We start from the raw sequence: 17,670 nt of genomic DNA, 5'->3' as shown, positions 1-17,670 counted from the left end.
TCCAACTTGTTTTTTCGAGAATCTTTGCCTTGATTTCGGGTGAAAAAGAATCACCGCCGATTGCAGGGAAATGGTTAAAAAAGGGAAGAGAGCAAGATGGACAAAGATGGAAAACCACAAAGATTTCACTTCCTGCTTTAGATCCTTCGACTCCCAAACTTTGGAAGCAAATGGAACAAAGACAAAGCGATGGTTTTCAGTATTTGTTGTGAAAACCAAGGATTTCCTATTCGCTTTTTGTGCCACTTTGTGCTACCGGAGGTGGCATGGAAGGACAATATTGAAAGAACAGATTTCCTTTTTCCCTACTGCACACTGGGAATGACCCAAATAATCCAGATTAGCAGGGGAAAGAGCCACCCTGACCCCTGAGGTAAAAGGATTTCCAAATAAACCAATTCCTTGATTTCCTCTCTGAATGAGGTCTGTTGGTTTTGCAGGTTTTGGGGTGTTTTGTTGGATTTTTTTTTTTTCCCCATTTTGCAGCCATCCCAGTCGATTTTCCATCCTTGCCTCATCAAGCCAATCATAAGCCGCAAAAATAGCATTCCATGGATATGGTAAAGCCATCAAATACTGCAAGAATGGGGGAAGGATTAATTAATAGATAAATTATTTTCCAAATGTGCTTCGTGCATTCTGAATCAACAAAAGAGCTTTCCGTGGAAAAGGAAATCTTTGGCTAGAAAGCCAAAGGTTTCTAAACTAAAAATTCCCACTGGAAATTTATTTCTCCTGGTACTTTGGGTGGGTTAAAACCTACCAAACTCAGGATTTTATCCTTAAAAAAATCCCATTCTGAAATACAAACTGAGTCCAAGTCCAGCCAAAAGTTTGGAATTAAAGCATCAGGAATTAAAATATTTGGACTGGTTGTTCAGTGGGTCAGCAGTGCTCCTCGGAGCGATGGATTTTCCTCATCACATCCCTCTCTGCTGTATTTTTAGGGAAAAGCAAGAAGATAAAAGCCAAATATTTTGTGGAAAAGGCGAACGGCAGGCAAGCCGATGTCCCAGAGATGTTCTAATTGCTGATATAAAGCCGTGACAGGGAGAGCAGCATTTTCCTTTCTTTGAAGGAAGTCTTTTTCTTGATAGGATCTCATTAAACATCGCTGGAGAAGAAAAACATCCCCATTTACAGGATAACATCTCCTCCGGATTAAGGCCCTTCTAGGCTTGAAAATATGGATATTTATCTCCTTCCTGCCATAAAAAAGTCCTGCAAGATCACCGAAAAATTCTGTGGAATGGGATTTGCAGCCTAGGATAATTCAAAGTATCATTTAGGTTGGAAAAAAGCTCCAGCAGGAGTTGTGGAGAGGGAGAAGATCACAAAACCACTTTGGAATTTCTCTTTGGTCACAGGTTGGACTCAATGACCTCGGAGGTCTTTTCCAACCTCAACCATTCTGGGATTCTGTGATTCTCCAAACCAAATCCCCCCAGCATTAAAAGGAAAGGGAATTTAATCTTTAATGAAAAAAAAAGGCCAATGGAAAAAAAAAACCTCCTGGTGCTTTTAGTCCCTTTTCAAGAAGTTCTATCAAATAAATGTCTTTGGCCAACTCCATTAGGGAGCAATTAGGCCTTAATGGCCATCTAAATCCATTATCAGTGGACATTTAACCTTGCAATATTTAAAGATAATATTTAATTTGAGCAAATTAATGGGCTGCCTGTGAGACCAAAGAGATCTACTTAGGCTCTCTGGTTTTCCAGCGGGGATATTTTCCCTTTGGATAGTGACAGCAAAGCGGGAAAGTTTGTCTTCACTGAAAGTTGGGAGTTCAAATCAACATTAGTAAGAGTTAAAAAAGTCTCCAATAAGCACTTGATTGATCTTTCTTACTGCTCCCAGTATTCCCACATACATCCACAGATATTTTGGATGGAGTTTGGGGATATCTTCCACTATCCAAGCTCTGTCCAACCTGGCCTTGGACACTTCCAGGGATCCAGGGAAGAATCCAACATCACTGAGGAAAAGCTCAGCTGCTGGAAAGAAGCCATGGATAAACACCAAACCTTGGGAAAAGTGATTTCCACCAAGAAACCACCAAAATCCACGAGCCAACCCCAAATAAATATAGTTGTACCTTATTAATTATAGGAATTCCAACCACAAAAATTCTGCTTGCACCCCTAAAATCGTTCCCCAACTTGTTCCACCCACAGTTTTGGGGTCGGGATGATGTGGCTCCATCCCAACCCTAATGGAGAACCAGGCTGTAATTAATGAGGTGCTCCTGTCAGAGTGGAATCTGTACTCCATCGTTAATGTGTAAATGACTAAATAACTTAATTAGGTGAAATGAAGTGCACTTAGAGCCGCAGATGCTTACGCCGGATCGGGGTAAGATTGGTGTGTGGGAATACATCCCTGCTTTTTTTTAAGGATGTTTATATTTAACAGCAGGCCGAGGAAATGGGGAGAAGGATGGCAGAGAATTTTTTTGAAAAGGGAAAAATGTTTTCTCGTTTTTAAACCACTGGGAGGAAACAACTTTTCAATCGCTGCAACTATCGGATTGCAGCGAAATCCTAAGGGGAATAGGAGAAAAAATGGTTTTTCTGGACTTGTACTCATCCATTCATCCATATTCATCCTTCCCCTCTCCCTGAATCTGTGCTGGAGGTGAATGGAAAACAACCAGGAACACGAGGAGGAGCTGAATGAGCCAAATTATGGGATGTGTGCTTGAAGGAGGCTTGAGCCAACAGAGGAACCAGGAAATGGGAGCTTGAATTTGCCATTGATGGATCAAAGGGAAGGATGGGAGAGATGCCTTCACAAGTATCTATGTTTTTCTGATTGCCAGAAAACAACCTGGGCTGCTGGAAGGTTCTCTGCCCATGGCAGAGGGTTGGAATAAAATGAGTGTCCAAGTCCTTCCCAACCCAAACCATTCCAGGATTGTAGGAAAAGAAAGTCAAGGTTGCCCAGATAGCATTTTTCATGTTATCTTTCCCATACTTATTAATTAGCTGCCTCTAATGACAAAGAGCTGTTAGTCAGAATTCTGAGCAAGACAGACACCAAAAAAATCCCTAATTTTTCATGACTCCATCACTAAATGACATGTTTTTCCTAAAAGCTCTCGCAGGGAACTCTAAAGATCCAAACCCTTTTCGAGTCAGAAAAAGAAGTTGCCACAACGATCTGGGAAGAGCAAATTTTGTGGATGGAAGGCAAAATTGGGATCGAGTCAAAAGTCTGGGAATAATGAGTTGGAATTTGTTATTGGAAGCAAATCCAAAGCTGCTAACAGTGGGGATGTTGAGAGACTCCCTGCCACGGGGAAAGAATTTTGTGGGATGAGATGAAATGGCAAAAATTCCCTCTCTCCTGGTGGACAGGAGAATCGAACCTGGCAGGAAAGGGGAGAGGAGGTGTTTGCCTCTCCCGGGAAGTTGTCGCCCTGGGAAGAAACCTCCATTTCACATCTCCTCCTTGGGAGCCAAGAGAAATCAATTAACTCTGCGACTGGAACCAATTAACCCTCGCAAAAGCACGATGCTGAGCGCAGTGGCGGTCTTTAATAAACGGGATCAACGTAATAAATCCATAAATAAGGACGGAAAACGCCGCAGGCTGGGTCAGGCGGGTTCCAGAGAGAATACAGGTGTTTGGGAGTGTAAAACCAACCCCAAATTTCCAAAAAAACCCCAGGATTTCAGCTTCACAAGGGGGATAGAGATGCCTTGAAAGCAGCACCTTATCTCCAAGAGGGCTGAACCTGCCTTATCTGCAGGGAGATGGAGATGGCAGCGTTTGATGGCGGGCACAGCGGGGACATGGGTGCCATCTGTGACATCTCCCTTCCCTCGCTGCCTTCCCTGCCTCCAATCCTCTCAGCTTTCCAGCACTCCTGCCCTTATTCAGCTTTTTTTACGCCCTTTTCCGAGCGAATTCCGAGTGAATTCCAGGGCTGCCCGATGGATTAGCGTGGTTTGCTCACGATTCTCAGGTTTTTCCGACAGCAAGGGCCTTAAAGCAGCAAAATATGGTTGTAAATATTATCAATAAAATTCCACCAGCAATACACAGCACCCTTGACCCTTCACGATTCCTTATTCCCTGTGAGAACTCCACGCCACCCCTCTGGACACCACAAGCTGATTTTTCCGGCACTGAGCTGAATAAGAGGAAACAACTTTGTCTTCTGAAAAAATCAAAAAGGAATAAAGCTGCTTCTTTTATAATCCTGCACTTTCTATTTAAGCTGCTGCTCTTTTGGATTAAGGGAAGAACAACTCGCCATTAGAACAACCCTGCCCTGTTTATCAACATCAAAATGGTGCCCAAGAGCCACAGGATTGATTTGATACTTCAAAAGGTGTTAGAAACCAGCTTTATCTCTACCTGAAGTTTAAATATAATATTTAAATATAATATTTAAATGTAATATTTAATATAATAGAATTCATCTTCCCCTTCTACACTGTGGTTTGATGGCCACAAACACTCGCAGGGCGGGGGATTCCAGGAGCGGAAAAATGCAAATAAAAATGACTTTACGTGCTTGGTTTTGGCTCACAGGGGTTTCACTTCCTAAATGTAAAATACAGAACTTTTTCTGCACCCTAGACAAGACAAGGTGTGAATTAAAGGGGCTGCCTGAGTCACATCCAGGGCTGGACACAGGAGTAAAAATTAATATATGGAATAAAAATGGGGGGAAAAAATCTATGGAGCATAAACAAGGCAAAAATACGTGGTACATAAATAAGACAAAAAATCTGTGGGATATAAATGAGGACGTCAGGATGTCCATTTGTTCATAAATTAATGCTCTAATTTGCAGTGTTTACAAAAGAGCTAATTTTAGGAATGGGAATTTTTTCCCTGTTTATCCAAGATGACCCAGGATTTCCTAAGTAAGTGGATGTTTCCAAAGAGCATCAAATCAACAAAGGGATTAGGGGCAGAAAACCCAAGCAATGCTTGCTGACAACTGCGACCCCAATGAATGAAGACTCATCGGGTTCTGCTCAGGCCCTAAAATACCATTTTATGCACAATCCAAGGAAAACAGCTAATCCTGGAAAAGCAGGAGGGGCAACAAGCTTGGATGAACCCAGGTAAAACTTATTTAAGATCTCAGGTCGCTTTCTTCCAGCTCTGATGTTGGGAAGGCAGTAGCCTCATCCCTGCTCCTCTCCCAAAATACCTGCTGTCACTTCTCCCTTAAAAAAAAAAGGAAAACTAGGCTGTGCCCTATGGATGTCTCACAGGAATTCCCAAAATCCACCCCAACTGGAATTACAGTGCCTGACTCCATCCTGGCATCTTCCCTGCCTGCCTTTGTTCCCAAAATCACCAAGAAACGAATCTCTTTTGTGTCATTTCATGAGATCCCAGTATTTCCTCCATCACATCCCACAGTCACCTCGAACACGGGAGGTGGAAAAATGAGGGAAGAGGAGAGTTGAGGGGATTGATTTGGATTTGCCAGCTCTGCTTCCGGGCTGAAAGCTGGTATCCCAAACTTCCTGGAAATGCTGCCGGAGCCTTTGGCACAGCGGGCCTGGCAGGTGCTGCCACAATCCAGGGCCATAATTCAATCAGGCTGACGTCAGGAACAAAAACAACTGCGAGGCCCAGAACCCCCGAGATTCAATTAGAGCCTTGATATTCCATGGGGAATCTTATTTGGCTGGATTTAATATCACCAAAGCTTGGGAGAGGTTATTTATCAAATAGCTCGAGCCTATTTTGATGGAAAAGCACTTTAACCCCACGGTTCGGAATTTTTAGGATTTTAGGTAGGAAAAGCAGAACCAGGAGCGAGTTTTTTGGGGATTTTTACTGGATACTACAGGACAAAAATAACTGAATCCCTGTTATCTCAGGGATTACATTCACGGCTAAGGATGGATCCCGCACTTTCTCTTTTGTGGAGCCCTAAAATTCCCCTAGTGGAAAGGCTGATCTCTGTATCCATGATAACCCATAGGTTTTGGGGCTTTTAATATACACTTTGCTAGGACCATGGGTGACATGGACATATACAGGATGGAGCATATACAGATATACACATGTGGGATGGAGTACATACATGCACATATATGTAGGATGGACCTTATACACATAGAGGTATATAGGTACAGACATATATAGGTACAGACATGTAGGGTGGAGCACATACACATATAGGATAGAGCACACACACACACATATAGGATAGAGCACACACACACATAGGATAGAGCACACACACATATAGGATAGAGCACACACACACATAGGATAGAGCACACACACACATAGGATAGAGCACACACACACATATAGGATAGAGCACACACACACACATATAGGATAGAGCACACACACACATAGGATAGAGCACACACACACATATAGGATAGAGCACACACACACATAGGATAGAGCACACACACATATAGGATAGAGCACACACACACATAGGATAGAGCACACACACACATATAGGATAGAGCACACACACACATAGGATAGAGCACACACACACATATAGGATAGAGCACACACACACACATGGGATAGAGCACACACACACACATGGGATAGAGCACACACACATATAGGATAGAGCACACACACATATGGGATAGAGCACACACACATATAGGATAGAGCACACACACATATGGGATAGAGCACACACACATATAGGATAGAGCACACACACACACATATAGGATAGAGCACACACACACACATATAGGATAGAGCACACACACACATATATAGGATAGAGCACACACACATATGGGATAGAGCACACACACATGGGATAGAGCACACACACACACATATAGGATAGAGCACACACACACATATAGGATAGAGCACACACACACACATATAGGATAGAGCACACACACACATAGGATAGAGCACACACACACATATAGGATAGAGCACACACACACACATAGGATAGAGCACACACACACACATATAGGATAGAGCACACACACACATATGGGATAGAGCACACACACACATGGGATAGAGCACACACATATATAGAATAGAGCACACACACACAGGATAGAGCACACACATATATAGAATAGAGCACACACACACACATATAGGATAGAGCACACACACACACATATAGGATAGAGCACACACACACATAGGATAGAGCACACACACACATATAGGATAGAGCACACACACACACATAGGATAGAGCACACACACACACATATAGGATAGAGCACACACACACATATGGGATAGAGCACACACACACATGGGATAGAGCACACACATATATAGAATAGAGCACACACACACAGGATAGAGCACACACATATATAGAATAGAGCACACACACACACATATAGGATAGAGCACACACACACACATATAGGATAGAGCACACACACACACATAGGATAGAGCACACACACATGGGATAGAGCACACACACACACATATAGGATAGAGCACACACACACACATATAGGATAGAGCACACACACACATAGGATAGAGCACACACACACATATAGGATAGAGCACACACACACACATAGGATAGCGCAGACACACACACATATAGGATAGAGCACACACACACACATATAGGATAGAGCACACACACACATATATAGGATAGAGCACACACACACACATATAGGATAGAGCACACACACACATATAGGATAGAGCACACACACACACATATAGGATAGAGCACACACACACACATATAGGATAGAGCACACACACACACATAGGATAGAGCACACACACACACATAGGATAGAGCACACACACACACATATAGGATAGAGCACACACACACATAGGATAGAGCACACACACACATATAGGATAGAGCACACACACACATAGGATAGAGCACACACACACATATGGGATAGAGCACACACACACATGGGATAGAGCACACACACATATAGGATAGAGCACACACACATGGGATAGAGCACACACACACACAGGATAGAGCACACACACACATATAGGATAGAGCACACACACACACATATAGGATAGAGCACACACACACACATAGGATAGAGCACACACACACACATATAGGATAGAGCACACACACACACATAGGATAGAGCACACACACATATGGGATAGAGCACACACACATATGGGATAGAGCACACACACACATATAGGATAGGGCACACACACACATATGGGATAGAGCACACACACATATAGGATAGGGCACACACAGAGACATATAGGATAGAGCACACACACACACATAGGATAGAGCACACACACACATATAGGATAGAGCACACACACACATAGGATAGAGCACACACACACATATAGGATAGAGCACACACACACATATAGGATAGAGCACACACACACATATATAGGATAGAGCACACACACACATATATAGGATAGAGCACACACACACATATAGGATAGAGCACACACACACATATAGGATAGAGCACACACACACATATATAGGATAGAGCACACACACACACATAGGATAGAGCACACACACACATATAGGATAGAGCACACACACACATAGGATAGAGCACACACACACATATAGGATAGAGCACACACACACATATATAGGATAGAGCACACACACACATATAGGATAGAGCACACACACACATATAGGATAGAGCACACACACACATGGGATAGAGCACGCACACATACACATATATGTAGGATAGAGTACACACACACACACACACAGGATAGAGCACACACACACACAGGATAGAGCACACACACACACACACAGAATAGAGCACACACACACACATATATAGGATAGAGCACACACACACACATATGGGATAGAGCACACACACACATATAGGATAGAGCACACACACACATATATAGGATAGGGCACACACACACACATATATGTAGGATAGAGTACACACACATACACACATAGGATAGAGCACATACACACACAGGATAGAGCACACACACATATAGGATAGAGCACACACACACACTCACACATGACTAAGAGGGAGCCACGCACCCACCCATGACAAAGGGATGAACACATATGACAAAGCAGGGCATCACACACATATTCATACGTGTATGTGACATATACATCACACATACACGCCCATGACAATGCAGAAGCCATCTACACCCATATGACAAAGCAGGGTGCCATATACATCTCTATGACAAAGCAGCACAAAAAGCACCTAAAAATACTCATACATGACAAAGCAGGGAGCTGGCTGGATGTAGTTTATCTGCCCAGTGTTTATTCCCAAAGGAATAAACACTCCAACCTCTCTCTGAGCTTTTCCTAATTCTTCGAGTTTGCTAGGAAATTAAATTCCACAACAGCCTTTGAAAACATTTGAAAAATAACTAAGAATTTGGGCATGGCGGCCCTCTGCTTTGCCAGGAAGTTTTCCCTGCAAACAGCTCCGAGATGAACATTTAGCAGGTCAGTGTTAATTTGTGCCCAAATTTCCAGGCTGGAAAGCTCTGAAGGGCACAGAGGTGGATTTTGGGCACAGAACACCTTCCAGATGACCAAAAATCCATTGAGGGGTGGCAGGAGAAAATTGGGCAATGACTTTTCCCAAGAAATAACGGCAAATTTCGGATGACACCACCCTGGTGTCTGGGAAAAAAGACCTTCAAACCATACCTGCTCCTTATAAAACAACTGGGATCTGATTTAAATCCCATCAGCATATCAGTCCCTGTTTTCCTGGGATTTGCAGAGCCCCACATTTCCAGCTACGAAAAGTTTACTGCGAGGAGTAAATGTTTTTGAGCTGTAAAGCTTCCAAAATGGCTTTGTTTATCAGAGCAGATGAAGGGGGAAAAAAAACCCAAAAGGAATCATTTGAAGCTGCAAAACTGTTTATAGGATGGTTTTTAGTGCTCCAAGATTCCAGAGAGGTTCCACCAATTAACAGCATTAACTTCCATGACTTAACTTCATTCTATATGTTCATGTGGTTTAGTTGCTCCTATGTTATTTAAGTAATTCCTCGTTACAATAGTACAAGAGATTTGCTGATCCTGTCAAAAAAAAACCCATCAAGCAGCTTCTTCACATCATTCCTGGGACCCCAAAGTCAGGAGATTAAGTCCTTTGACTTCCTCCATAAGGAAAATATCCAAGTAATTCCCAAATTCTCTTTAAATAACAGCACAAGGGAGGCAGTGACAAGGCAAAGATTAAAAAATTAAAAATTTAATTTTGGCAGTAGCCGAAAAGTAAGCAGCGAAAGACGAAAATTTGGTGCTCCTGGGATTATTTGGGAATTCAGGCCATGGCAGCCGCTTTTGCCTCTGACAAAAATCAGAATTTGGGAGTGGCATGAGCACAAATCCAATGGGAAGAAGCCAACTTGTACCTCACATGTTTGTTTTTTTTGTACTTCCACTGAACTCCGAGCCAGGCCTAAGTTTTCTGGTTTAACAGATCCATTTTGTTCCCAGATCCCTCAGACGCAGGGAATAATCACAACCATCACTCCTGTTCCTGCTCAACTTGGCAAGGGCAGGCAGAGTGTCCCCAAACTAAGTGACATTTGGCTGGATGCGGCCCTGGAGCGCTTCAGTCGCTCCGACAGAGAATTCTGAATTATTAAATATATTCGGGAGCCCTGACAAGGTAACACACGGAATGAGGATGACAAAAAAACACCTAAAAATCCACACCCAATCCGAGCTGGCTTGATCTTTTTAATTACCACGCAGATTGAAATATCTGGAATTTAACTCAGTTTGGTCCTGCGAGTAAAATTCTGGATTTTCTGGAACTCAGCAATCAGTTCCAATCGCAGATCCCCCAGCGTGGGTCTCTGGCTGCCCCCACGGAAGTGGCTGGGATAGGACTGGGAGGGGAGGAGTAAACATAGCTGGAAGGATGGGAGGTAACAGCATTCCTCTTCTTCTTAATCATAATTACGAAACGTTAGGGATGGAAAACAGGCAAGGAGCTGCTAGGAGTTTGCAAGAGGGAAAAGGCAGCAGGAATATCAGCTAGGCAGAGCAGCACTTCTTTCTGAAAAATGGCTTTTTACTTAAAAATGTCTCTTTGGGGTTTTTGTTTTCCCCTCTTTTTTATTCTTTTTTATTCATTTCTGCACAGCAAGCCCTAAAAACATCCCCTGCTTCCTAAATCCTGCCTGGCACACAACATTATTCCTACTGAGAGCAGCAGGATCCACGCAGGCATCCCAGGTGTGCCTCACCTGAGCAGCTCCAAAACATCTTCCAGAGAAAAGCCGCAATTTAATTCCATTTTCCCATAATAACAACAAAATCATGTAGTCTTCCCACCAGGCCGCAGTCCAAAACCAGACTGTGCTTAAAAAAAACCCCACAATATTTGTTATGATTTCCTCACAGAGCATCCCGAATAAAAGAGCCAGGAATTTAAATCGTGCTGGATTTGTGATTCCCTCGTTAGAGATGTATTAATTTGTTGCTCTAATGCAGGCCAAGCCCTAATCAAACTAATGGCAAAATGAAAAGCGAGGATTTAAATCCTTTAAAGGGACTTTGCTTGATTTGGTCAGGCAAAGATTGGAGATTTTTTCCCTTTTTTTTCTGGGCCACGGGGAATGGGCAATGATAAAAATTCCAGTTTTTCTCTGATTCTGCTCCCACCCACACGCTATTCAAACAGCTACAGAGTGGGCAATCCAGAACAGATGCTCCCAAACGGAGGTAAAATTCCAGCCTTTAAATAGAAGGAGCAGAAATTGAAGGGAATCAGGAAGATGTGGGCTTTGATTAACAGATAAAAGAACTGAAATATGTCAAATGTGACAGACCCATGGAATTCTTGGGGGAAAAGCTGCTTCAGAATGTGATCCCCAGTGATCATCTCTTCATTTTTTAGTGCCTCACACTTAAATGAAGATAAATTTCAGAGAAATTTACTAGGGAAGCGATTGCAAACTCCTCCCAAAAATTTTCAGAGATGTGAGAAAATGAATTTTATTTTGGCAGCTGTCCTAAAAAAAGGGCAAACAAAGCAGGAAAAATAAAAAAGCAACCCTCACTTCGGCCCAATGAATGTGCATTGTTCAACTGAAGTAACAGCTATTAAATCACTTTCCAAATAGGATCAAAATTGGAGAGAACTCCAGGGTAGTTTTGCTTCCCAATCCCTCCCAGTCTCCCCCAGTTGTCCCAGTGCAGGTCAGAGGCTCCAGCCTTGGTTCAGTGCTCTGTGCCGAACACCTGCAAACATCAAACACCAACTCCTGCTCCTTTCCTGGGCTGACAAAAGCCTTTCATGTGAAAAATGCTCCCTGGGAATGTCACGGCTGGAGCTCAGGTTACATTCCTTTCTCCCTCCCTGCTTTGGAACATGGGGAGAAGCCATGTTTGTGGAATTCAAGATTCAAAGGGAAAGGGGGCTTTACTTTCTTTTCCCTTGCGCGTCGCAAATCACAACACGGCAGCACGGATCAGCCAAGGGAAAAGCCACCAGGATGACTTGAAGCACGAATTATTCCCACACTTCCTGAAGTCCAGCTAGTTTCACTTCCCTGCTTGGGATTACTTTGGGGAGCCTTTTTTAAAAAAAAAATCTCTATTTTCTCCCCCTCTGTAAGAGAAGTTTAGGGTTAACAAAGAGAATGCAGAGCAATCTGTTTTTAAAGAGGAATATTTAAAGGTCAGCTCAAAACTTCAGAGGAAGAAGTTGCAGGAGGAAAAGCAGGATGAAATTCTAATCTGCATAATTAGAATAACAGACTATGTGTGCTATTATTCCCAGAGCTGCCTTTGATCCACAGAAAGCATCTCTTGGAGCAGCAGCCAGGTATCCTCAAATCCAACCCCAATTTGCCAAGCTTTGGCTCCTCACATCCCTGCCTAGGCAAACAATAGCCACCAACTCCATCCACAAGCCACACATCCACCCCGTGGCTGGGAGCAGCCAGAGGGGATTCACCCCCAACATTTTGGGAAGCACCACTGGAAAACTCCCTAATGACCAAGCAAGAGATATTCCAAGAGGAAAATTCCCTTGGTTTTCCCTTCCTTTGCTGCCGTTTTGCAGTCAACCACCAATGCACGGCGCACAGCACTCCACCAAGCTTCTCCTTCAGCCTCCACCACTGGTGTGGTCAGAGAATTCTCTTGGAATCCTGTCTGTGGGACACTTCAAGTGTTGTTTGAAGTGCTCTTTATGTCCTTATTCCTAACTTCCTGCAGCTCATTAAATCATCCTCCTGGTTACACCGACGCCTCAAAATCCCTCCAATTCTTTCAGCTTTCAGGACAATAAGACACAACTTAATCACTCCCTGCTCTGATTTGTCCTCCTGATCCAAGTGACTCCAAAGATGAGGTTTAGGAGGAATTATTAAATATAACTCTGGAGTCATTTGCTGTCAGCCCAAGTGGTGGCTGCTGCATGGACTGGGCTCTGAGCATGACAAATTGATTTGTCTGGCACAACCACTCTGCGCTCCTCTCCAGCGAAAACAAATAGAGTGGAGATTTTAGATCCGGCTACATTGCTTCAAAAATTATGGCAGAAAAGGACAAAAATTTGGATTCAAACCTAGAGCTCACGTTTACAAAGTTACCCCAGCCCAACAGCAAAATTCTCCAAGTCGCTACGATCACAATACAGGCCAAGTTCGCCAAGATAAAACAAACCCAGGTTGTTGTTCTGCAAGTCTAAATAGAATAAAAGGCGCAGAATTCGTGTTTAGGTGGAGATTGATGCAAAAACAACAGACCAACTCCCAAATAAAAATCCTGCTCTGGAAATAAAAAGCTGATTGATGTCCCAGCGCATTAGGTGGATCAAACTGTCCACCTAAATTCCAGGCAACTCTTCCAAAATACTCCCTGGTTTAAAAACAAGATGCCCTGGCTTTAAGCAGCAAGAGAAACTCACCTGAAGATTTTAATTCCCAAAAAATATTCTGTCAGCAAACAGCGCTCTCTAATCCTAAAGACTTCTTTTCCTGGTGTTTATCCTTTATCAAGGTGTATATCCTTGTTTTATTTATTGTACTGCAACAACCTTAGATTCTGCTTCAATTCTGATGCAGAAAATTCATTTGCACACGAGAGGTTTTTGACTATCGTCTGACAGACAAAGAGAGGCTTTGGAAGTGGAAATAAAAAATTCTCCAAGGCTCAGATTACTAAAGGAAAAAGATAAATCTACTGTAAAACTAGAACAATTTTCAGCAATGGTAATACAGAGGAGAAGTCCAGGGGTTTTTAAAAAATTAGGAGTGTGTGGCAACGCTCTAAAAACCTCCCAGGCTTGTGGAAATAATAATAATAATAATAATAATAGTAATAATCAGAATAAGAATAACCAGCGCTTAGGAATAATTCCGCCGCAATCTGAACGAATCTGCTCCCCACAAGAGATTAAAGCACCACAACAAAGGTAATGCCCACGGATAAATAAATCCCAACGTTTTCACTACGGATGGAACAAAAAAAAACCAGTACATACTTGAGCCAGTAAAATGTCCACTTGCCAAGGAAGTTGGTCCATTTTTCCCACTGCTCACGGGAGGTGAAAACATCTAAAAAAAAGAAGAGGCATTACTAGTGCAAACCAAGCAATCGCCAAGTCCAAAGTTCCTTGCACATCCCTTAGAGTTTCTCTCCCCGAAACCATCATCCCCCAGAGCCCTGCAGAGGCTCCAGATTCCTCGCAGCCCCCGCCGCCCCTCGCCACCAGCATCCCTCTTTCCTCATCAGCTTGCCAACCAATCTGCCCTCGCTGAAGCCTTTGAGCCATGCCAGTGCCCAGCAGTGATCTCCAGGCTGAGAAGGGAGGAGAACTCGCTCCCCTCTCCCCCGGCAGAAAAAGGCGGAAAAAAAGTTGGGATGGTGTCGCAACCTTGGCCATCAATGTAGCGACGTCCATTTCCATCCCGCTCCGGGATTTGCCTGGCATGTGGGAACCCAAATAATAATAATGCAAAGTGCCACCTGCCCTAAATTCTCATTCCGTTCTCTCCCACCGAGCAATTGGAAGCCAGGCTCGCTCCTCGCCCCCTCTCCCTCCCTCTGGCGCTCCCCTCTCTCTCTCTCTCTCTCTCTTCCCAGCGTTTATTTCGACCCTAATTGGTTTCTCCCTTCTCCGACGTGTCTGGTGGATAATGCGCACCTTCCCTGAGTCAGAGCCTGCAAAATGCCCAGGAACAAATGGGAAAAGTGCACCGACAAGCAGAGAGGGGGCTGAGGAGCTGCCGCAGGCTACGATTGCTGGCCAAACTTCCCCAAGCCATCCCTCGGAAGGTGAGGCTGGAGCAGCAGCACCAGCCTGGAGCACGCAGGGGGAAAGGGGGGGGGGCTTTAGGAGCAGACCCACATCTCCCAGCAAAAGCTCTGCCCTAAAATAAAGAACTAAGTGAATAGAGAGATATTCCTGACATACTGGGGGGAAGGGAGGGGATGGGGAGAGGAAGGAAGGGGCTGGAGAGGGAGGGAGAGGCTGACAAAACTAGACAAGTGCACGCGTCCGGCGCAACGTTCGGCCTCCAAAGCGGCTCAGGGGGGACAAAAAAATCACTCTTTCCTTCCAAAATCTCTGCCAAATCCTAGCTAGGGAGGGTAGGAGAAGGTTGGAGCAGTTCTAATGCCAGCAGAAGCCAGAGGAGATTTCAGGGCAAACTTTAAACTGAGACAGTCGTGGATTTCTTTGCACTTTCCATGTGCCAAAAAAATGAAACAAGGGAAGAATCGAAAGGAGAATATCAGCGACTCATTAGCAATTAATTAGTTGATGTGCCAACAACACTCGAAAATCTAAAGCACAATAAAAGTGCAATATTGGTATGATGGAATGATGAGAAATGGTCAGTTTTCGGGGCGTTTCTTTTGGGAAGTATTCTTTGAGCCGTCCGAGACATGAAACCAAGCTGCGAACGCGCCTGCATCTCCCATCACACACAATCAGAAAGGCTAAAAATATTCAGTTTGGATTTTTTTTGGTTTTTTTTTTTAAGGGAAAAGAAATATTTACCATGCTTCTAGCTGCTGATTTAAAATTGCCCAATGTACTTAGAGCACAGTTTGGGGTTGGTTTTGTTGCTTTAGGGTTATTTTTTTTTGGCTGGATTTTTTTTTGTTAACAGAGCAGCTAGAAGATTTTTTTTACAGCTGTTGCTAATTTCCACCATTGTTTCTTACCGCACTGAAATCCAGTAAATCACTCAGTTCTTTGTCCGTCCCTAAGGCAGCCATTCGCTGTTGGTGATGCATTTTAGCAAAATCACACAAACCTAGAAACATGGAAATAACCGCAATCAGAAATCCCGAGCCTTGCAGGAAACACAGTCGGATTTTGCTTTTTTTCAAGGGGGGTCGGGGGTGGGTGGTTGAGAAGAAGAAGGGAGGGAAAAAAAAGATGGAGGGGTAGCAAAAAAAGAAAAAAAGAAAAAAAAACACAACAAGAAAAAAAAAAGCGATATTGTATTTCCAAAGAGGCGAGCGAAACCCGGGAACATCCAACTCTTAAACCCAAATCCGGCGAGGAAAAAAAAAGGCAAAGCCTCGCTCCCGGAGCATCATTTATGCAACAGGAGGTTCAGCGAGGAATGAATGAGGATCCCAGAGAAGAAACTACAGCCATCCGCTCCCAACTTTTTCCCTTCTCTTTCTTCCACGCAAAGTAGCGTTTTGGAGGCAGAAACGGCAAAAGAGCGAGGAGGAAAAAAAAAAGCCACGGCGAGATGCGAAGTGCAGGTTCCGGGGGCGGCGGGGGGGCAGCGGGGGACAATTAGCCCCGATTCCTAATTTGCAGAGAGGAGGGGAGGGTGGGGGGAATTAGGCCGACAACAACCCGGGAGCGGCTCGGGCCTACGGGGGGAGGGGAGCCCGGGGAAAAGGGAAGAGGGAAGGGGCGCGGAGTTCAGCCCGGCGCAGCGGCTCCGAGCCCCGCCGAGCCCTCTCCGTACCCTGGGCCGCCGCTTATGGAGCTCCGCGCTCGGCTCATGGAGCTCCGCGCTCGGCCGCCGCCGCTCATGGAGCTCCGCGCTCGGCCGCCGCCGCACTTTTGCGAGGATCGCACCTCGGATCCGCGCAGCTCCCGCGCACACATGGCGAAGCGCGTTTATTATACGGGGCCGCGGACGCACGTGACGCGGACACTTGGCCGAAAGGAACAATATTTTTTTCCCCCCCACTTTGGATTACCCGTTCCCTTTTTTTTTTTTTTTTTTAATCTATAATCTCGCTTTGTTTTGGTTGGGTTATTCCCGCCCCCCCCGGCTCGATCCCGACGCCCAGCTTTCCCGTTTTTTGCCCAGAGCATCGCCGCAAACTTTGCAAAGCAGCCCCTCGGATTTAGCGGAAGTTTTCAGCCTTCCCTTCAGCCTTCCTTCTTTCCTCATCCCCTCTGCCACTTTTATTGCACATTTTCCTCTCGCAGGCCCGACAGCACTGAAAAGAACTCCTCGGAGTTCATTTTCCGGTAGGAAATCAAGCAGCGAGTTCCCCGCGTTTGCACCTTGGCGTATCTCGCACACGTGTAGTTACACCGTGTCTATGCAATGTATATACAATGTATAGATTTACACAGCCCGGAACTTGCACTTTCTTTCTTTTCCTTCCTTTTTTTTTTTTTCTTTTTTAATAACACATCGGGATCGACAATTTCAATCAAAAAAAAAAAGAAAAAAAAGAAAAAAAAAA

General features: G+C 44.2%; 1 protein-coding gene across 15 annotated transcripts in view; it reads right to left on the bottom strand.

Annotated features, from left to right (window-relative positions):
- Positions 1 to 17,670, bottom strand: part of TCF4 (transcription factor 4) — a 69,456-nt gene that overhangs the window by 51,112 nt on the left and 674 nt on the right. For 9 of the 15 annotated variants that reach the window (XM_085042896.1, XM_085042900.1, XM_085042899.1 and 6 more), the window contains exons 2-3: positions 16,168 to 16,259; positions 14,480 to 14,552 (exon numbers count right to left, since the gene is read on the bottom strand). In XM_085042896.1, coding sequence (XP_084899022.1) covers positions 14,480 to 14,552; positions 16,168 to 16,239 — 145 coding nt within the window. In that variant the 5' untranslated portion in view covers positions 16,240 to 16,259. Of the gene's footprint in view, positions 1 to 14,479; positions 14,553 to 14,872; positions 15,008 to 15,142; positions 15,348 to 16,167; positions 16,285 to 16,934; positions 17,041 to 17,670 lie in introns of those variants that run through there. The other 6 variants (XM_085042897.1, XM_085042913.1, XM_085042905.1 and 3 more) reach the window with 6 other exon arrangements.

This window comes from Lichenostomus cassidix, chromosome Z (genome assembly GCF_008360975.1).
Source record: "Lichenostomus cassidix isolate B80296 chromosome Z, HeHo_3.0, whole genome shotgun sequence".
NCBI classification, from domain to species: domain Eukaryota; kingdom Metazoa; phylum Chordata; class Aves; order Passeriformes; family Meliphagidae; genus Lichenostomus; species Lichenostomus cassidix.
The sequence above is the reverse complement of the archived record's forward strand: the minus strand, read 5'-3'. Positions and strand labels throughout refer to the sequence as shown.